Source organism: Pygocentrus nattereri, chromosome 3 (assembly GCF_015220715.1).
Source record: "Pygocentrus nattereri isolate fPygNat1 chromosome 3, fPygNat1.pri, whole genome shotgun sequence".
Taxonomy (NCBI): Eukaryota; Metazoa; Chordata; class Actinopteri; order Characiformes; family Serrasalmidae; genus Pygocentrus; species Pygocentrus nattereri.
The window spans coordinates 15076840-15098771 of NC_051213.1; the positions used below are offsets into that span (position 1 = coordinate 15076840).

General features: G+C 38.7%; 2 protein-coding genes across 3 annotated transcripts; one reads left to right on the forward strand and one right to left on the reverse strand.

Moving 5' to 3' along the window:
* Positions 1-4612: 4612 nt before the first annotated feature.
* On the reverse strand, positions 4613-19134 carry plekha8 (pleckstrin homology domain containing, family A (phosphoinositide binding specific) member 8). 2 transcript variants are annotated; one of them, XR_005130103.1, is made up of 14 exons: positions 18904-19134; positions 17453-17569; positions 17050-17205; positions 16726-16856; positions 15658-15816; positions 15444-15484; positions 15196-15302; positions 12429-12720; positions 10990-11075; positions 10435-10493; positions 9517-9718; positions 8539-8600; positions 7796-8444; positions 4613-5700 (listed from the first exon to the last, which is right to left on the reverse strand). XR_005130103.1 is itself a non-coding variant. In XM_017721073.1 (13 exons), the coding sequence occupies exons 1-13, from the start codon at positions 18941-18943 to the stop codon at positions 8247-8249; spliced, it is 1650 nt and encodes a 549-aa protein (XP_017576562.1). In that variant the 5' UTR covers positions 18944-19134; the 3' UTR covers positions 5951-8246. The 2 variants fall into 2 exon arrangements, 1 of the variants encoding a protein (XP_017576562.1); XM_017721073.1 differs by lacking the exon at positions 4613-5700 and having other exon boundaries at positions 5951-8444.
* Positions 19135-19944: 810 nt separating this feature from the next.
* On the forward strand, positions 19945-21714 carry fkbp14 (FKBP prolyl isomerase 14). Its single transcript, XM_017721094.2, has 4 exons — positions 19945-20297; positions 20520-20671; positions 20847-20974; positions 21147-21714. The coding sequence occupies exons 1-4, from the start codon at positions 20107-20109 to the stop codon at positions 21303-21305; spliced, it is 630 nt and encodes a 209-aa protein (XP_017576583.1). The 5' UTR covers positions 19945-20106; the 3' UTR covers positions 21306-21714.
* The last annotated feature ends 218 nt before the right edge of the window (positions 21715-21932 follow it).

Genomic DNA, 21932 nt, shown 5'->3' on the forward strand with positions numbered 1-21932 from the left:
CATATTCTTCAGATGTCTGATGTGATTAGCACTCTTAACATCATTCCACAGTATTTCTAATGGGTTAAGGTCTGGGCACTGACTGGGTCACTCAAAAAGGCGGAGTGTATTATGTTTATTTAAGGTATTCTGTAGGTGATTTACTTTGATGCTTAAGGTCACTGTCTTGCTGCATCACCCAGCTCCTACTAAGCTTCAGCTAGCAGATAGTGACCCTAACATGATCCTCTAGGATACCTTGATAAACTTGGGAAATAATTTTTCCCTTGATGGTGGCTATTGATGATGGCAACAAGCCCAGAGGCAGCAAAGCAGACCCAAATCATGATGCTCCCTCCACCATACTAAATGGTGTTTTATGCTATATGTAGTTCGTACATTTTCCCGGTTGCATTTTGGAAGGTCAAGGTGCTGTTTGGAAAACTTCAGGGGTGCAGTAGCTTTCTTGTTTTTTGTATGTTAGACTCATGAACTAATGACACGTTAACCCATTCCAATGATTCTTTCAAGCCTTGAGCTGTTACTCTTACGTTCTTTGTCACTGAGCATTCTGCTTCTGGAGTGATATGGACTTCTAGGCAGAGTAGACTACATCATCTACGTCTGCAGACAGGTTGTATAACATGTAGACTTTCTAACCTCCTCCAGATTTTCGCACATCAAGAATCATTGATTATAGGTCTTCTGAGAAGTCTTTTTTGGAAGGTATAGTTCACATCAGTTGATGTGTCTTGTGAATAGCAAACTCAAATTGTTTAAGTGGCTTGTGCAAGAAGAAACACTATTTTGTGTTATTAGTTTAACAGATTTTGTTCTTTATTCTAACTTTATTGAATCTATTGTAACTCTAGTCAGACCAGACCATATTTTAAGATGACTGTATACATAAATGCAGATAATTACAAAAGGCGTACACATCATTTTCTTGCCAGTCTATATAGCATAACCACTCAAAGAACTGTTTTAATGTATCAGTGGTTCTTTGCATGGTTAAATGATTATTTCCTATGGTGGAGACTGTGTTGTACCTAGTTCTTCAAAGAAAAATGGTTCCACTGTTGTCATATAACCTTTATTTGGCATTACACTGAACTATTTTTGCTAAGATTGTACAGTTTTAAAAAAATAATTTTAGGTACAATGAAAACACAAACATCACTTTTTATATAAAAACATTGTTTATATGCTACTTATTATGGTAGGGAGTTGAGGCAGCACTGCATGACATTTTGTTCATTGTAGTAACAAAACCTTTTTCTTCAGAAATCTTCAGAAAAGAAACTTAAGAAAAAGTTCATTTTACTGTGCTTGAATGGAATGTAAATTTCCAAGTAATCTTGGTCCATCTATATTAGTCTATTCATCATAAAATGTTCACATAATGCAAAGGGCAGGTGGCTTTAAATGGTGTTAAAAATGGAGTTACAAGGTTTTGCTATGAGAACGACAATGCGCTTTGCAACTCTGCTGTTTCTCATAGATGCATAAAGAGGCTGCTGCTTCTACACTTAGCTAGCTAGAAACTGCCAAGTGGGCATGGGTGCTTTGATGGAAAGGCTGCACATGGGCAGGTGGACCTGCAGTGTTTAAAGTGCCATGTCAGTGTTCTGAAGCAGAATGAGATGGAGAAGCTGAATAAGGGCCAGTCAGCAGCTGTCACTGCTGTGATGTGCTCAGCCACAGGACAGACACCTGAGTCATGGCTTCTTTTTGACTTACTCTTGGTGTCTGTATGAGGAAGGCGGAGGGCTGGGCGAAAGGAGTTTTTTTTTTTGTTTTGTTTTTTTTTTGTGCAGGCTATGCGCTGCTCTCTAACTGTATTACATAGCCATATCTCTCCTGTTCTAATTATATCAGGGTAATTTTGTCTGTAGATGAGCTGGGTTAGAGCTTACACATGCCTTTTCCAGCTCACTGTACAACACAAGGCAATGTGATTTGGAACTTGGAAAATACCTTTATGTAACTTTAGAGCAAAGATTAGCACTTTGTGTAAAGTGATCCATGTCTTGATGCTGACTATTGTTTGCTATAGCTGAAAAGGCACAATGGAAACTCAGGGATGAGCTGGTATAGCTTTTAAAATTAAAAGAGGAGAAGGCAGCTGCCACCTCTGGCTTGTAGAGCCAGATTATTTTAGTTCAGGCTGAGGTGGGGTGTCGCGTTTCGGTGGTTGCCAAAACGGATAGCCTCACAGACAGGAAGCGTGCAGGGCCAGCTGTTGGCTTAAAGCCAGTGAAAAGGCCTTGACCTATTGGATGGAATAACAGGCATGCAAGGTGCAGTGGCCCGACAGAGGACACACTGCCACACGCATAAACCACACATATGTACTGGTAATGAGTAGGTCAGTCCTGTCAAACCAAATATGAAGTGGTCAGAGTAGGAGTTAGTTAAAGCTTTTCTCAATTCTCTATTTGCCTGTTGACACTGTATTATCCATTATTGCTGGCATATGCGAACACTAACTCCATTTTGCCACCTTTGCATTAAATGAATATTTCAAGTGCCAATGGATATTAACTTACATTTAACATGTTTTTTTCCTACTCTGTTTCTCAGAGACCAATTATTCGTCTGTTTACTGATCAGGGTTTCCTTGAACGCATATTAGCACAGAGATGATTCTTAAATGGTAGAGCGAGCATCACAATAAACACTCTCTCTACCACTTAAAATGATCCTAACACCAAGCTGCTTTTGGGAAACTGGGCCCAGTTTGGCACCTCAGCAAACTGTTTAAAATCACATATCCGACCAGTAACTCATTCTTTTATTAAAAGTAGTTGATATGTTTTGAACTAGTAAGAAGAACATTTACATGTATAAATAAGGGAGATGCTCTTATTCAAAGCAACTTACCATTTAAACATTTTAGGCGTAGGCAAGTGTAACAGGAGTCTTAACAGCTATACCATGGTGTGCTAACCTGGGTGGGGAATTATACTCCCATCTGCTGTACTGAGAGCTGCAGTTTGAACCCCTATGCTACACCATTAACAGGTTTAGTTCTAGATTTCTCTGCAATGTCCCCAGAATCACCAGCAAATTTGATTTAATTAACAGAAGTGTTAATTAGCCAAAGAAGCAATTGAATGATAACTACAAACAATACTGGGCTTATTTGAGGAGAGGTCTCAAATAGGTCATTAAAAACACTGACTTATATAACATTTAATACAAAATGTACTGATTTATTTGTTTTTATTCTATTACTTTTTCTGAGCAAATAATGCCCAAATAAACAGCCTTTACATTAAGTTTGACTTTGATCATTACACACAGCCTGCAGGTGATGGTTCACACAGAATATCCTCAGAACATTTAGTAAGGCCCTATCAGTATGCAAGCCAAACTCTTAATGAAGATGTTGATTCAGATTTTTTTTAGAGCTCATTCCATGCACTTCCATCAGCTCATTCTCCACAGTGTTTCCAAACTTGTCTCCATAGATGAACACTCAGGAATTCTCGCAGAGCAGAATAAGGTCACATAGTAAAAGTGTTTCCACTGTGTATGGAATGTAATGTACTTACCTTCAAGCCCAGCAGTGAAGTCCATACTATTTTTGTCTTACAACTACAGTAAATTTAGTCACAACAGAGCTATATGTAAGACCTTAACAAATGGAATCACAGCCACCACCCCCCCACCAAATTATTCACTCTGTTGAATTTTGTCAGAGCTGCATCTGAGGCCTCTCCCTGATTGTCAAGCAGAGAAAAGTGATAATCTTTACTACAGGTGCACAGGGCAACAGCTGTGCATCTCTCTCACCCTTACAAACACACAAACCTTCTATTCCTGGACCCCATTATTGGGGGTAGTGACCCTTTTTGTTTGTTATGCATCCTGGCAACCACATGCATACATATTCAAAGATTGAATGTCATGGTGACAGTGGAACACACTCGTACACTGCATCTATAAGAATGTAAACAGATACATAATATTTTTGTCATGTTGATTTTTTTTGGCTTTTAAACGACTGAACTTTTTTAATTTTTACTGATAATTTAGTATAGCACTTTGTTTTCTACAATGTTGAATATACTATTGTGGGCCCAGCTGATATCCAATATTCCTCATGAATGTGCCTTCCTGATTCATTAGCATTTATAAAATGTAGAAATTGGAACTAGATCTACCTGGAGTAGCATTACAAACAGATTCATAAAGTTTATCTCTGTAGGGTTACAAATGAATAAGAAGTAAATGTTTTAGCTCAGTAGCCCAGCATCACCTAATGTTCTGTTCTTAGAGTTCAATAAATATGTGATCAAATATCAGTTTAAAATATCTAATTGAAACATCAGTCTGATGCTGATGTTTTGTTTCTTAAGCTATTATTAACAGACACCAATGAGATTTTGATATCTTGTGTGAAAAAAGTATTTACTTTAAAATGCACTTAATAATAAAACTACTCAGAGTCAATAGTTAGTTCAAGTTTGCAGCCACACAGGTCTCCTTAATGGAATTTATCAAAGTAATAACATAAGTATGATAATACAGGATTCTTATTTCCTTATTGAATATAAAATCAATAAAGTAAGCAAAAAATTGCCTTAATTTTGCCACTAATTAAAAAAAGGAGAAATGTACTAACAGGTGTGTTTTAAACTTTTAATACAGTTTTATGTAAAAATGCATTTCTGGGTGTGCAGTATAAATAGGAAAGTTTGTTATATATATATATATATATATATATAAACATAGTGTTTTAACACTGAGTAACAGCACTCTCAAGAACTACTGGCGTCTCTGATAATGATAATGGGGCAATGAATCATTTTCTTTGTTGTTTATCGGCTTAATCTTACACTGAAAATATTAGGAGTGGTCAATTAGGTAACCCATCAACAGAAAAAATCAAATCCATATAAAAATATCAGCATTACATCAACATTCTTATGCACGCAAAGTGTAGTGGGTAACACCTCTGCCTTCTACGCTGTAGACTGGGGTTCAATCCCCACCTGGGTAAGTACCCTACACTACACTAATAAGAGGCCTTGGGCAAGACTCCTAACACCACCTTCGCCTACCTGTGTAAAGTGATCAAACTGTAATTCGCTCTGCATAAGAGCGTCTGCCAAATGCCATAAATGTAAAGAGCAGATTATTCATGAATGAAATGAGACCATGTTCGTTGATCTTCAAAAATCAGACTGAGTTTATGAAAACAGCTTCATACCTGGAAATACCCATCTCCACCGTTACTAATTAAGACGAAGCAGGAGCTAAGACGACTGAATAGAAGAGGACAAATGTGTATTTTGCTCTCATGTACAAATGAGGGAGACTGTTTGAGAAGTGAGGACTGAGGATTTCTATAATGATCAAATGCTAGTCTCCAAATAGATGCCACCTCAGTTATATTCATTTTGAAAAGGCATGCTAAAAGAAATTTAATTAGGTTCTATGTTTTATGAATATCTGTGGTGGTGAATGTGTTGCTATGGATAAGATTTTTTCTTTTCAGAGGATCTACAATTCATACAATCAAGAAGTCCCACCATACCGTCAGAGTCTTCTATTGAAAACCCGTGAGTGGGACTGAAGCAGAGAACCAACAAGTAAAGACCAAGTCTTTTAAAGCACTTGTAGTGATTTTGCATCAAGGTATAATCTCAGGTCATTTTGCATGTGTTCTCCTTCCTCGTGCAGCATTACAAGAGAAGACCCAGTGCTGCTACCCTGACAAAGGAAGGATGCACAAATTACTAAACGCAAGAACTTTGAATTTGTTTATCTCATTGAAATTATCGGAGAAATGTAATCTTTCAATGTAAGATCAAGCTGCTGAGTCTTTTCTCTCATCTTTACTAAAGATTCCAAAAGTGCACTTTAGGACCAATAAAAATGCAACAGTCTCTGGGATCTATGGCATGTCATGAATAGAGACGCTCTGATGACATTATACTGGCACTGAAGGAAAACAACAGGCTTGAAAGAAATGTGCTTGTTTAATGCTGACTTGACATCTTTCATTCTGTCCTTTCAATATGCATGGAAATAATTCAAGTGGCCATGATGTTGTTGAGATGTTTATAAACGTTAACGTTTTAGGAGTGAAGGCTATGTCCTTTCATAGTCATTCATTTTTGTGCACAGTCATTGTGCCTTTCTACTGGAATGTACTTTGATCTATTTCACAAAACATAAAGCAACCAACATGTCGTGTAGACTCCACTGAGAGTTTCATTTCTCCACCAAATATATAAGCTTCTGTCCTTTTTAAGAGAAAGTTCTAAAATTCTAATCCACAAAATTTTGGTACAAATTATGTACTCAGAAGGTTTACTCTTTCATGAATGGCCTGATTTAAATATAAACTTCTTAATGCATTTGTAAATACTATTTATGCAAACATATATGCAAGCAAATATAGCTAAAGTATGAACTAAATGGCACCTTAATAGATATACCTCCCCATTCTGTGAAAGACAAATCAATCAGTGGTGCCTTGTGCTTGTTAAAAATGTAGACCAGTGACTAAGGATCAAGTATATGAGCAATTTAAGGGGAGAGCACGGCTTTATTTACTTCAGAGGGACCGTTTTTAATTTCCTGATCCTGTAAGAAGTATTTTGATTAAGTATAACACCGACTACATTGAAATGCTTTGTATCACATGCTGTAGCTTTATACTTGCATTTATAAAAAAATATCTATGTACCAAAGGAGAATATTCCCTATGATCAGAATAGGTAATTCATGGAAAAACACACATGCCAACAATGTCAACCACCGGTGAGCCGTCTTCAGAGTACAACAGTGGTACCAAAATGTGTGGATTCCAACTCAAAACAGAAAAAGTATAGTTGCCTATAAGATACACTATAAAGTAGATATGCCTAACAAAGTGGCCACTGAGTCTAAGTATACATATAAATGGAATGTAATACATATTGTAAAATTAATGTTTACAAATCCATTTTGGAAAAATTTTGTATTTCTTGAGCAAGAAGCATGAAATTGTTTGTTCATCCCATCTGAAACAGGCAGAGCTCTGATTTCTAACTCGGCACTGCACAGCCAAGGCAGGCAGGCATTTATGTAAACTGTAAGGCTAATTAGCCAATACATTAATAATCACACACACACGCACACATTTTCTAACCCCTTATCCTTCTGGGTTGCGGGGTGAGTTGGAGCCTATCCCTGCAGTCATCGGGTGAACGGCTACATTAATAATTAGTAAGTTATTTAAATTTGGGCTCATCTTTTGTTGACACAAAAGTGAACCGAACCCATGCAATACAACATGCACAGAACTGGCTACATTAATGAGTAAACATGGTATAATTCTGACAATAAAATCTACTCTTAATTATTATGTAAATAATTTAATAAATAAAGTTATCAAGAAAATAAAAAAACAGAAGAAAATGTGCAGAAGGAAAAGTATGATTAAGGTAACTTTGGAAAGGTTTAGACGGTCTGTATTTTTTCCATTTTTTTTCTTTGGTCCTTATGGCCGGTTTAAAGATTTTCTGTGTACCTGCTCTGAGAATATAATGCTTTTATTTTGTCCAGTGTTTGCAGCTTTTAGTTTAGAATCTATCTACAGTCTTTTAGGTCATGTTGAACTGCTGCTTAAGATTAATGCTGGACCTTAAACCAGTCAAATATTTTTAATTTGTGCTTGTCTATGGAATATGGTATGTAGTGATGGTCAAAGAAAAATATGATCTTATAAGAGCAAAATTATATAAAAGGGTATTTTGAAGATAAAACTTAAAGTGAAACACAAATACAAATATTGTGGCTTGTATATTTACATACTCACCATAGATGTGCATGTTTTTGCTGTAATGTTTTTAAAAATGACATTTCATAGCATCTTCTGATGGTCGTAGGTATATCAAAAAGAATCCAGCGACCAAACTTCAGAACACTCAACCACCACCATAGAGGTTACTGAAACATCGCTCTTCCCTGAAAAATCATCACAGTCTATTAGACGTACAAATCTTGGCCCTTCTGCCACGCTTAAGAGTTTAGGTGAGTGCACCTTCAAGCGTACGGGACCAGGGCAATATTGCTACTTGTAGAAGCCCAGTATTCTTGCAGTGCTTGCTTCATCCATATGGACCAAGCGCCTTCTTTCAGCAGCGTAAGTATCCACTAATCAGGCTCTCAAACACCAGAGACTGATCCCTGCACCAAAGACAACGCCTAGCCAAGACTACCATGAACTCTGTCTTGTTTTTGTCTGTCTGCATGTGTTGGAGAGTGGCTCAAACCACCTCATCAGACTCCAGGCCATACTCCTCATACAGAGCATCCAGGATGGCCAGCTGTTTCTCCATGGCAGGCAGATAGATGGCTAGGTCCCGTTGCATGCCTGTGGTAAAACCCTCCTTCAGCTCATCACCCTCATGAGACACCAATGCTGCCATGAAGCCACTGTAGGAGGGAGCAGCCCTCAGAGCCAGCTGCACACAGCAGACAGCAGTTAGGGTGTATGTTTAGAGCTCAGGTTTGTGTATGTGTAAGTAGAAAATTAAATCAAATATTTATAGTACTTACAGCAAAAACTCCCCGGACAACCCATCCATGATACTGGCGTAGTGTCTTTCCATAGGCATTGTCTGGTAAAAAGAACAACGGTTTGAACTACTCAATTTCAGTTCTGAAATCTGACTAGCTAAGCCATGTTCAAAGCTGTTGTGAAATACTCAAAACACACCTATGAAAGCATACATCAATTCAGTTTTGTGTTTATGTGCCAAGGTATTAAAACCATTGTGCTGTTCATAAAGGCACAAAAACATGAGTTACATAGATTTTACCATGGTTAAGTGGGTTTTAGTCCTGCCTAACATCAGCCCTTAAACATTGTAATCCGTCACCTCTCATGGCTCATTGCTTTACACAACAAGATTTTTTTCCCTGAAACTTAAAATGACAGGACGAATCCCACTGTAATGGCCATTGTTCCAACAGGAATTTGTCTATTTGGTCTTTTAAATTGGTCAGTGTTTAAATAGTATTCAGTGTGATGCTCACTCTACTCTACCCTTTAAGAGTCATCTTTGCGCCAAGATGCTTTTGAGAAATTAAGCACAGATTATTAGGTCTAAATTCAGTCAGGATTGACAAATTCAACTTTTACAAAAAAAGCTACAGAAAGATATGTTAAAACATTTTGGCCAGATAAAGTTTGAAAACAAAGCCAATTCAATAGCTTGTTCACTTGCATAGTAACCTATTTGGAGATAGCAAGTCATTTCTGTCCCACAGAAAACAGAAGCTGTTTCCTATCACTCATAGACTGATCTATCTTGTTTAATCTAAACAAAATCATGTCTTATGAGGTTTGTTAATAATTCAATTGTGTATTAATACTGTAATAAGTAACACACACAACTTCTGAAAAAAAGCAGTGATTAAAAAACGTAATGTCAGCCAAATACAGGTTTATCAATTTATCAGAAAAGCCTGATTTATGTTCCCAATGTTCTTAATCTGTGACAATAAGCTTTTGTATTTGCTCTCGTCACTCACTCAGAGCTGCGTGGATGTCCTGCTCTCCTGCATTCACCTCAGAGAGAAACTCTTTGAGGAATTTCAGTCCTCGTTTGAGCCACAGCAATGCTTCAGTGGCCGAGTTTCGCACCTGTGCCACCTCCATCTCCACTTCATGCAGTACAATGCTCTGCAGGGTTGGAAAAGCGCCAGGGTCTGACAGAAACTTCTGCTGGACTTTCTGAGGGAGGAATTAAAGATCTTTACAGATTTGAAAGCTCCCATGACCAAAACTCATGTTCATATTTAATTTTTTTGTTTGCTGTAGTCAGTATAACAAAGTGAAATTACCATAACATTGAATTTTTTTATTTTTGCTTTGTCCACATCACAAAAAACATATTATAATGAGGAAGACCGATCACAAATAAAACCTTTTTAACAGAATGTCATGACAGTATTAAGACCACCTAGTGGCCATTATGATAATTCGCTCAGATGACGACACGCTCAACTGTTTCTTGTATTTTGCAATGAAGCGGAGAAGAATATTTTTCAATCCTGAACACCAGTTTTTGAAGATATAAAGAGATTTCCTTCTGTACCACAGTAATACTGGGGAATTTCTGGGGAAACTTAACAGCAATTTTGTGGGTATTGGGCAGTAAGTTAGATTACTATCATGTTATCATTAGATGCTCATCAGATTTCATGTTATCATATTAATTTTATTCTTTAAAAACATTTTTTTAAAATAAAACAAACACTTAATATTAAATTGTGAATACAAGTACAAAAATTACATGTAATCAATAAAATCTGTGAGAGTGCTGTTAGATGTCTACACAAAATTACATCATTAGACCAATCTGAACAAATTCTGTGGCATGTTTCCTTATAATACTAAATGCAGTTTTTAAGAAATATACTTGATGACCGATAGATGTTGCTACTCACCTTAATGTTGCCCACAAAATCTATTTTAACCGGAGCGAAGACAGTTGGTCCCAGCTTGTCTGAGAAGAAAAAGTCTGGATCATTGTGCTGTTGAGTATTTAGAACATCAAAAACCTACATATATGATCAGTTTGCAGGCTGATGAAGGTCCCACAGATGGACAGGAACGGCTCCATTCACATCAAAGCAACAGGCCATGGCAAGCTGAAAAGTCCACTGACTGACCGTGAACACTGCGGAGCTGAAGTCTTTATTTGGAGCAAAAAGTGAAAGTGCCTCTAGCCTTTTGTATACTTCTATCTGCACATACACCCGCATCTACATTATCTGTACCTACTCAATGTGTGAAACAAGAATGCATGCGTGATCCCCCTGCAAACTGAGAGAGTGAAGCAAAGACAGCAGTGACTGAAGAAGCAAACAGTCAAAAGGAAGAGAAAAATGCTGCCAGAAAAAAGAAAAAGCAAGGGAATCGCTGTAGAACAGGTAATGATCTTTGATGGTAAGAAAGAAAATGGGACTGATGGAGAGAGTGAAAGGAGGAAACTGTCCTACCTAATACTGGCACTATAGCATAGCAAGAGTCCAAAAAGGCCAGTGTGGGGATACCTTTGCCGTCCTCCAGTCTTATATCACTAAATCTACGAAAGGAAAACCAGACATTCAGAAAAAGACAGCGCATTAGTGCACATCCAATTTGATTGAGGTTTATTTAATGAACACAACACTCAAGACAACAAGAATACAGCTGAAGCAAAGTCATGTAACTCAAGCAAACTTAAGAAACATAAAAGCAGAAAACCATGCAGCCCTTTCTGATCTGAGTTACAACTCGGAAGAATGTCTGAAAATCTGCACCAAAATCTATGTTTATAAGTTACTCACTTAGAAATACATAACTTTTTGACATTGCTTATGGATGTTCTGTACTCCAAATTGAATGAATGCAACACTGCTTTGGTAACAGTTCACAGTATACAGTGTATGCAAAAGTTTAGACATCCTGGTACAATTGTATTTGGATGATTTCCTAAGTGAAAATATGTTAATGCTCTACAGAGAGCACACTTCTGTACATTTTAATGCACAATTACTAATTGCTCAACTTAACACAGAGGTGCCCTAACTGTTCCTCAGCTCCCCCAGACAGTCTACATTTGAGCTCCAATCTAACTCAACACATAGGGATGAAGGAAAAATGTGGACCATCTGATGGGCCCTGAGGACCAGGTTGAGAAACACTGATTTAACATAATAGGGGAAAAAAATGAAAACTTATTAAATATTACATGTGCCATAACTTTTGCAAAGTCATGCACAATAATTTACAGAAGAAATGCCATATTTAAGTTTGTTTCCTGTAGATTACGCGTTAACTTATTTTTACCTAGAAAATCAGCCAAACAGATTATTTTACTGGTGTGTCTAAACTTTTGCATACAACTATATGTGAAATATTGCTTAAGACTCACTCTTAGTACTGTAAGAGTATAATGGTGACAATTTCATTATCGCAGAAGGAAGAGCAGAGTGTAATAAAAAAGGCTCTACAAACCCATTACGACAAGCAGGGCCTCGCTTTCAGTGTAATGTGAGAGAAAACACACTAACATGAACACCTGATCATTCACACGCTATCCTCCAAAAACTAATCTCTGTAACTGCTGCACTGAAATGTTGCTTTTCTAATGAAGGCTTTCACACAATTGTAAGACTGATCAATTCCATGTTAAACTATTACATCTATACTACTTCTTCAGTAGTAGTGATACATTTCCTTAGTATTCAGCATTCATTACATCAACAAATAAATGGCTGGTGTCTTGATGCAAATGAATTTCCAATCCCAGCAAGGTGAATGTTACTTCTTACTGCATGAAAATGATATATGCTACATGGCAAGCCCTGAATTTGGTCCTGAATCTACATATGCATATGTTAATTAGTCAGTACAGGTCAATTCTCTAGCTCACAGTGGCAGAGATTCCTCATACCTGTGGCTCATACTACTGAAGAATGTTTCCACCTGATCTTCTTCCTGTTTACCCTGTGACTCGAGCTCATTTGCTTCTGGGACAGCTTTGTTTTGATCACTGGCCTGTTGTTCTTTGCTCTGTCTGGAGCTAGACAGGACTTCCTCCTGGGCATGATCTACTTCATCCGAATGTGCATCCTCTCCAGCCTCCTCTCTGGGATGCTCATCCTCAGCAGGATCCTGTGTGCTAGATTGAAGAACATCCTGGACCTCCGCTATGTCTTTATTCTCCTGCTCCACAAGGCTGTTCCCTGTTAAATAGTGATTAGACATACAGTTGTATGCAAAAGTTTGAAAATCCCTGGTCAAATACAGTGGTGTGAAAAAGTGTTTGCCCCCTTCCTCATTTCCTACTTTTTTGCATGTTTGTCACACTTAAGTGTTTTGGAACATCAAACCAATTTAAACAATAGTCAAGGACAACACAAGTAAACACAAAATGCAATTTGTAAATGAAGGTGTTTATTATTAAAGGAGAAAAAAAATCCAAACCATCATGGCCCTGTGTGAAAAAGTGATTGCCCCCTAAACCTAATAACTGGTTGGGCCACCCTTAGCAGCAACAACTGCAACCAAGCGTTTGCGATAACTTGCAATGAGTCTTTTACAGCATTCTGGAGGAATTTTGGCCCACTCATCTTTGCAGAATTGTTCTAATTCAGTTACATTAGAGGGTTTTCGAGCATGAACGGCCTTTTTATGGTCATACCACAACATCTCAATAGGATTCAGGTCAGGACTTTGGCTAGGCCACTCCAAAGTCTTCATTTTGTTTTTCTTCAGCCATTCAGTGGTGGACTTGCTGGTGATCATTGTCCTGCTGCAGAACCCAAGTTCGTTTCAGCTTGAGTTCACGAACAGATGGTCGGACATTCTCCTTCAGGATCTTTTGGTAGACAGCAGAATTCATAGTTCCATTTATCACAGCAAGTCTTCCAGGTCCTGACGCAGCAAAACAGCCCCAGACCATCACACTACCACCACCATATTTTACTGTTGGTATAATGTTCTTTTTCTGAAATGCAGTGTTCCTTTTACGCCAGATGTAATGGGACACACACCTTCCAAAGAGTTCCACTTTTGTCTCATCGGTCCACAGAATGTTTTCCCAAAAGTGTTGGGGATCATCAAGATGTGTTTTGGAAAAATTGAGACGAGCTTTAATGTTCTTTTTGCTCAGCAGTGGTTTTCTTCTTGGAACTCTGCCATGCAGGCCATTTTTGCCCAGTCTTTTTCTGATGGTGGAGGCATGAACGCTGACCTTAACTGAGGCAAGTGAGGCCTGCAGTTCTTTGGACGTTGTTGTGGGGTCTTTTGTGACCTCTTGGATGAGTCGTCGCTGCGCTCTTGGGCTAATTTTGGGCGGCCGGCCACTCCTGGGAAGGTTCACCACTGTTTCATGTCTTCGCAATTTGTGGATAATGGCTCTCACTGTGGTTCGCTGGATTCCCAAAGCTTTGGAAATGGCTTTATAGCCCTTTCCAGACTGATAGATCTCAATTACTTTCTTTCTCAATTGTTCCTGAATTTCTTTGGATCTCGGCATGATGTGTAGCTTTTAAGGATCTTTTGGTGGACTTTACTGTGTCAGGCAGCTCCTATTTAAGTGATGTCTTGATTGAGAACAGGTGTGGCAATAATCAGGCCTGGGTGTGGCTAGAGAAATTGAACTCAGGTGTTAAAAACCACAGTTATAGTATGTTTTAACGAGGGGGGCAATCACTTTTTCACACAGGGCCATGATGGTTTGGATTTTTTTTCTCCTTTAATAATAAACACCTTCATTTACAAATTGCATTTTGTGTTTACTTGTGTTGTCCTTGACTATTGTTTAAATTGGTTTGATGTTCCGAAACACTTAAGTGTGACAAACATGCAAAAAAACAGGAAATGAGGAAGGGGGCAAACACTTTTTCACACCACTGTACATGTTTGGTTGATTTTCTAAGTGAAAATAAGTTAGCAGATCTTTTCAGGGAACAAACATAAAATTCATTTTTCAGCAAACTTTAGTACACAGTTTCTATATATTTGCTGTGGCGCATGCCACACTGTACATATTTCCCCATATTTAAATATGCAGAAATACATTCTCTTGAGAGGATATGTTAACTTATTTTCACTTAAAAATTCAACAAAACATAATGTGACCATGGAAGCCCAAACTTTTGCATATAACTGTAGAACAAAAAGAACTAGAACAATAGGAGAAGCGGGATGTAGAGAAGTGTGAAGTGTGTTGTCGATATGACAACAATATATAACAATATTGATATATTGTTTATAAACAAGCTAGAATGGAAAACAAATGCACCAGCAAAGTAATATAACATTTTTTTTAAAAAGGAAATGAAAAATATTATAAAATAAATAAATAACCAACAAACCAATGTATAACAGCTGCATAAACTGTATAGCAACTGCAGTTATAATACAGCGGTTATTGTTGTTTATATGTACTCTATAACTGAGGCTTTTACAAGTACTGACAATACTCAATATATAAAAAGGGTTTTGTGACATTTATCACAACAGTAACATTCAATATCATATATTGAATTACTCAACATTGATAAAGACTTACAAGGACATCTGCAACTAACTCAGGTTTTGCAGAAATTTAGACATAAACTATGTGAGCACACAATCTAAGAGGTCACTGTGATCTTATAATCAGTAAGACTTTTGATTCCAGGATTCATATGAGCACTGAACATGTGGTTTACCTGTTGATGTGTTCTCTGGTGGAGGTGAAGGGGGTTCCTGCTCTGGTCCACTCTCCACACACTCTTGTGCTGATGCTCTAGATGAGTTGTTTACTGAGCCTCTCTGTCTGCAAAATAAATTAAATCAGACAAAGAATAATAGCCTTTCAACAGTTCAGAAATGCTGTGTGAATTTAAACTGGAGAATACTGGAAAGTCCAGATACAGTACAAATATATTTACCCAAAACAGACAGGCATTCAACTTACTTTTCCTCTGAATAGGGACTTGTTTGATTAAGAGGTTTGATCTGCAGGACAGAAAACAAGAGATAAAAAAAAAAAAATGACACCTTCAGAGATGAGTTGTCATAAATACTTAAATAAAAGAGCACAGCTAAAATATATATTCATCCTAGATATTCTAAACAGGTGACTATAACTTCATACTGAATAGGATTTTGATGGACATCTTCATAAACACCTTCTGAGGTTTGACAGCAGCGACAGGCGGTGACCCTGGTGGACTGTGGCTCAGTAGATCCGGACTGAAGGTTCGGCTGGCAATCTGCATGCATTCCTCCAGCGTCTTCAGAAAAGTGGTGCATGTAGACTTTACCAGAGTACCTGTGTCATCCCCTGTCTGAGCCCCCCCACACAAAATAAACACAGCTATTTAAATGGTGAATTAAACACACAGGTAGTTTAATGCATCTGAATATTAACATACTCTCAGTTATTATTGTGTTATTCTATGTTATTGTTACGGGTAGATATTTAATCAATGATAAATTCCATCACATTATGACCAAATACGTTTTCTAAGCATAATCACGGATAACGTCAATACCACTAATCGATTGAATGTTTCATTAAAAAGAGAGTGCAATTAGTGCTGTTTAGGCAGTTTTATGGCATTACATGTTAAAAATGTGGAATAAAAACAATTCTTGATACCAGTTTTTAGAAAAACAGCACGCTTTTTATTGTGGTTATCGTCAGTATTTCAAGACACTGAACGCATCGAAAAAGATTTATACTAATTATAAAGAGCCTGTAAATAACAACAATCAGTGATAAGCACCTGCAGAAATTACACAGTAACAAGAAGCTGATAGGGTGTCAGCATGTGTTATTAGACAGTTTATCTAAATCACACTGAAATAACTAAAAGGTTCTAGATATTAATTAAGTGTGGGGTGAAATCGTCAAAGTGCCACGTAATAAATTCAGGTAAAATTATGACAAGAACCAAGACTGTCAAACTAAACTTACACCGACATGATTAACAGGTTCCAGCTACTAAACTGCTTATAGGGCATAAAGGCACAAAATACAAATAGATAATATTTTGATTGATTTTAGTATAATTTAGTTACACTGCCCTGGAACTTACTATCATCTCACTCAAAATAATTATCTAGTACTTTGGAATTTGTACCTCACACTTACCTCATTAATACCTAGAACTTAAAGGACTGGAAAAGAAAGCATTACTAGCACTAATCCTCTGCATTGCCAAGCGGAAAACCACTCACAAAGACTGACTTACCTCTGCAGAGCCAGCTGCTCCCTCACCCAGAGGATCCTCCTTGAGTTTGTTCACTTGCTCAAGAAGAAGGTCACAGTATAATCTCAGCTCGCACATCTTTGTTTTTAGTGTCTCTGTGTTCTCCTGGAGCTCTGAGTAAAAAGAGAGATAGAATATGTTTAAATAAACATTGTTCCTGTCGTACACAGTCACAACAGAAGATGTGACTCATCAAGAATTATCACAGCTTTGCTGTTTTCATTCACCTAACATTTGCAGTCTCAAGCAAGAGAAAACAAACAAAGTAATAAAGATTCAGAAATTCTAGGATTCTTTATGGCTTACCTTTCTCTCTCTTGGTCCGGTTGTCTGTCAGACAGGCTTTTGCAGTTCCTAAAGCGACCAGCCATTTCTGTCTCTCTGCTGCATTGATTGCCCTGAGGTAGAAGTATTGCTCTCCTGGTATGGTCAAATCAACTCTTGTGAAATCTGACGGGTGCACTGTAAAGAGTTTTCGGAGTAAAAAGAGAAGAGACAGGCAGCAGGTAACTGTCAGGAAATGATGTTAGGGGTAGTACAAGATAATCTAAGGTCATAGCAAACCTTGTACTTTACATTGCACAACAACAAACAATGTTAGAGTTTACAGTAGGTGGGAACCCTAGTCTTAACTACACATGGACAATCAATGATGACGAAATCAACCTTGAATTTCTGCTGCAAAAGTTGATTGACCTCTTTATATTACCTTGTATTTCGCACACAGAAATCTTGATGCTGCCCTTGCATCCTTTCCAAGCATCTTCTTGGGAATCATAATATGAAAGTGTGCCTCCAGCCAACACAAACCAGCGAGGCTGCCAACCTAGAGAGGAAAGACGACCGACATTTGATGACTATTATGTTCTCAAATGTAATAAATAGTAATTAGATACTGATAGTGCTTAGCAATAGACTCTTTATACCAGTGCCTCATGTTAACATACTGCAATATAATTTTTTTTTTCAAATTTAGTTATTTTTTAGTGATATGTTTGATAGACAACGAGCATAAAATCAATAACTCATTAAACAGCCCTATTACTGTTGGCCAGAGGTTTGGTTTTAGCATTTTAAATCCTATTTTGTGCAATTCATGGTATCCAGGACTTGGCAGTTAACTACAATTTGTGTCATTTGCTGGACCTTCAAGGTGTTTTGAAAGGACAACTGAAAATCCACTGACTGGTAGTAACTCAGGTTACAGTGATGTGTTAGGTTTGCTTTGGCATCATTTCATTTACGCAGAACATAAAACATTTCAGGTGTGTCAGACATTCTTTAGCACTCATAATGAAAGCAAGGCCTCGTTAGATTTATTAATGTAGTCTAAATGATCGCCACATGCTGTGATATGTTCGGAAAGCGTCATGATAGCTGGCTGTGAGCTTCACAGTGCTGGCGGCAGGCTAACGTTAACGGATCCGCTTTATTTGCTCTCAGTAAATCAGTTTTCAGTCCAGCGGTGTGACGTGAATCAGTCATCAGTCGTGACAGCTCATTGACGAAGGTTTCATGTGACTGGTTTAGCTACAACTTCATCAATAACTTCATCCGAGAGGGGAACATTTAGCACTACATGCTAGCTAATGTGGCCTCTCATTCAGCTCGTGTCAGGTAACCTAACTAGCACCTTCAACAAATCTTCCCAACTTTGTTGACCAGCTAAACAGAAAGCTGCAGCTGCCTATACTGGCCGGTACACGTGTTAAAAATCCTACTTAACTACATCGCCTCGCAAGCCGTGAACACCGGACGAGGCTGAAGTTTGCTCCTTACTCGAATTTTCCCGTTCCGCCTTAAATGGTGCAACCGTTGTAATCGCTGCACCACTTAAGGTGGAACGGGAACATTCGAACCAGAAGGTGGCGACCAGGAAGCCAACTTCAGGCTCGTAAACACCGGCATATTTAGAACAACTGAATAGAAGAGGAGAAGGCAGGAGTGCAGAATGAAACAATAAACTACCCGTAAATAAACTCGCTAGCTGCTCGGACAGCAGGCTCTTACGTGGTGACACAGCCAAGCCTGACTTACCAAGCCTGCAGTCGCCTCCGCTGAAGCTGTTTACGTTAGCTACGTTAGCCCGTGGACAACTTTGGAAAACATTAAGGCTGTCTGACATTTCGGCTTTAGTTAAGACCCAACTGTGCAACTTACCACTTATATAATTGGTCCATTTATACAGAACTCCCTCCATATCAGCGTGTCTAAGGACGGCTCATTTCGAGACGCTCCACAACAAGTGCGGCTAGACGATTCTTCAGCACGAACCCGTAGTCTGAAAATGTGCAGAGGCTCGTCCGTAGTTTTAGATTCCGGCTACACGGAGCGCACACAGTGTACGAGAATACCGATCCATATGATCACACAGGGATAAGCCCGTCCGAGTGACGTCATACGGATTGTTCGTTGTTTGACCAGAGAAAGTGGAGAGAGGAGATCCGCCACTCAGTAACGTCTTTCGGCTTTGTCAGACGCCAGAGGGCGCATCCAAGCGAGTCCAAAATGAATGGGTGAATCTGCAGCTTTTAAGCAAAATCATAACGCTTAAATATTTTAGGTATAGAAGAATCCATTCGTTTCCTGAACACAGAACATTTCAACACGATTGTTAGCGCCACTGAGCGCTTTTAAACTCCAGTTAAAGGAATGTATATCGGTGCTCTAATGTATTATCGTGGCGTCAGTGAGCGCAAACAGCTTCACTCAGCCAATGAGCTGATCAGATGGCCAACCAATTAGCACTCAGTAGCGTCCCGCTACCTAAAACAACACAGGTATGTTTTTTTCGTGTGTGAAATACATACTTTCTACTTTCTAAAATTCAAGGAAGGTCCTGAAAATGTGGTTAGAAACTATTTTATCTTTTCATTTTTAGTCGTTTTGCTCCATTCACCGTCATTCATTGAAGACTCGCTCGCGGGCGCCCTCTGGCGTTTTGCAGTCATGTTTTTGAAATAATGGGAGAAATATGAAGTGCTCAGGCTCCGTTTAAACCCGTGCTGGTCGAACCTTGTTCTCTGATTGGAAGCGGTCGGTTTCTGTGGGCGTGGCCTTGCCTAGGTAACACCAACAACGCTCCAATGAACACATAGTATTCCGCTCTAAGGCGGATCCTCCAGTGAATTCAGCCAATGGCAGTGAACGTTTTGGCGAATGGGGATCTGTTTTTTTTTACGCAAAGTAATATTTAGGACTGAGAAGGAGTCTTTAGGAAAAGTTGCGATGCCACGTAGTCGGTGCGATTGGCTGCAGGCATTTCGACGTTTCGCTGGTTACATTACTGTTTTCAGCGTGGTAGTTCAGAGGACATCACCCTCATTACAGGAGGTCAGATATTTGGCCGTTATTTGAGTGAAGATGATCCTGGAGCTGTGCTTTCTCTCTGCATTCCTTTTCTGTGTCAATGGAGCAAAACTCCCAGAGCCAGAGGTGAAAATAGAAGTTTTGTACAAGCCTTTTCTGTGTCACCGAAAATCAAAATACGGGGATATACTTTTAGTACACTATGACGGATTTCTGGAGAGCAATGGCACCTTGTTCCACTCCAGGTAACGAGTTGTTGCATGATGCACTAGTCTGAGTTATATAACTTTAATGCATGTTATTCATACACTGTGCAGTGCAGTGAGCTTCAGTCACTTGAATACTGTATATAACATTCTCAGTAATGTAATAAGCAATGCATGTTCATTGCAGTGTTTTGGGCTTCTAAAATCAGTTCAGTGAACGAGCACTGATTCTTCATGTTACATGTGATCTGCTCTTGGAAGCCGTCATCATGGAGATAAAAACCCAGTGTGGTTCACATTGGGGATCCGAGAGGTGATCAAGGGCTGGGACAAGGGACTCCAGAACATGTGTGCAGGGGAGAAGAGGAAGCTAACTATCCCCCCAGCTCTGGCATATGGCAAGGAGGGCAAAGGTGGGGCTTCCAGGGTGCTTGTGCTCAAAGCTGTTTGAGTGTCTTTGAATTTCTGGTAATGCACTGTCAGTATACATTAGTCATCATGCAGTTCAAAAAGAATGGCTTGGGAAAGCAAGATACAACTGCAACTTTGCTTATAAACATTGTGACCCTGTGTGCTGCCCGTTTTTAGGGAAAATCCCACCAGAGAGCACCCTGATTTTTGACATCGAGGTCATGGAAATAAGGAACGGCCCCAGGTCACACGAGTCTTTCCAGGAGATGGATCTCAATGATGACTGGAAGCTCTCCAAAGCTGAGGTGTGTGATATCAAAATACATATGCTTGATTTCGTATTTCAGTAACTAGAGCAGTCAACTCATTCAGCCCCCCCAAAAATCAGTATATTCAGTCAAAATGAACTGAACACCAACAAACACTGTATGAAACTTTGTGTTTCAGAAGTAATCTACTAAAGATGTCTTGTTTCAGGTGAAAGAGTATCTGCGGAAGGAGTTTGAGAGACACGGATACCCTGCCAACGATACCCATCACGAGGCCATGGTGGAGGACATCTTCAAGAAAGAAGACGAGGATGAGGATGGCTTTATATCAGCCCGAGAATTCACATACAAGCACGATGAACTATAGAAGCCATTCACTTTGCTGCAATACAGTTCACTCCCTTAGCGATGTTCAAATTCAGAGAGACTTCAACACACAGTCTATTTGTATCAGTTTAAATTGTGATGCTGTATTTGAAAATGGAGATTCCTGTTACAGTCAATATGAATAAGCATTTGGGAGCAGTTATGTGGTCATTTCAGTGAACTGTTTCTGTTCTCAGAGACAAGGCAACCAGGCTCTAGGCTCTCTAGGCTCTATGCACTGAGGAAAGTTTGTTTGTCTTTGTTTTTTTCTGAAGTGCCTGTTGACATGTGGAGCACATGGGATATTTCAAACATAGATCTACTTTTTGCTGTGTTTTTCTACAAAGTGTGTTATGAAATTCAGGACTGAACTAACTTTCATAAGAAATTAAAAATGTTTACCAGTGAAATCAGTGTTGTACATTTTGAGCAAACTGTTGAACTGCTGTGAGTGACAGGATGCGCATTGTGTGTCCTAAATTTATAGATGTCTGCTCAGTCATTATTTTTCTGAAATCAAGGTTAGTAATAAGGAGTAGGAACAATCTCAGCGTGGGACTAATTTCTACTTGGCTAGTAATAAAGTACATCTCCTCATGCTGGATAACTGGTTCTGCATAACAAATGC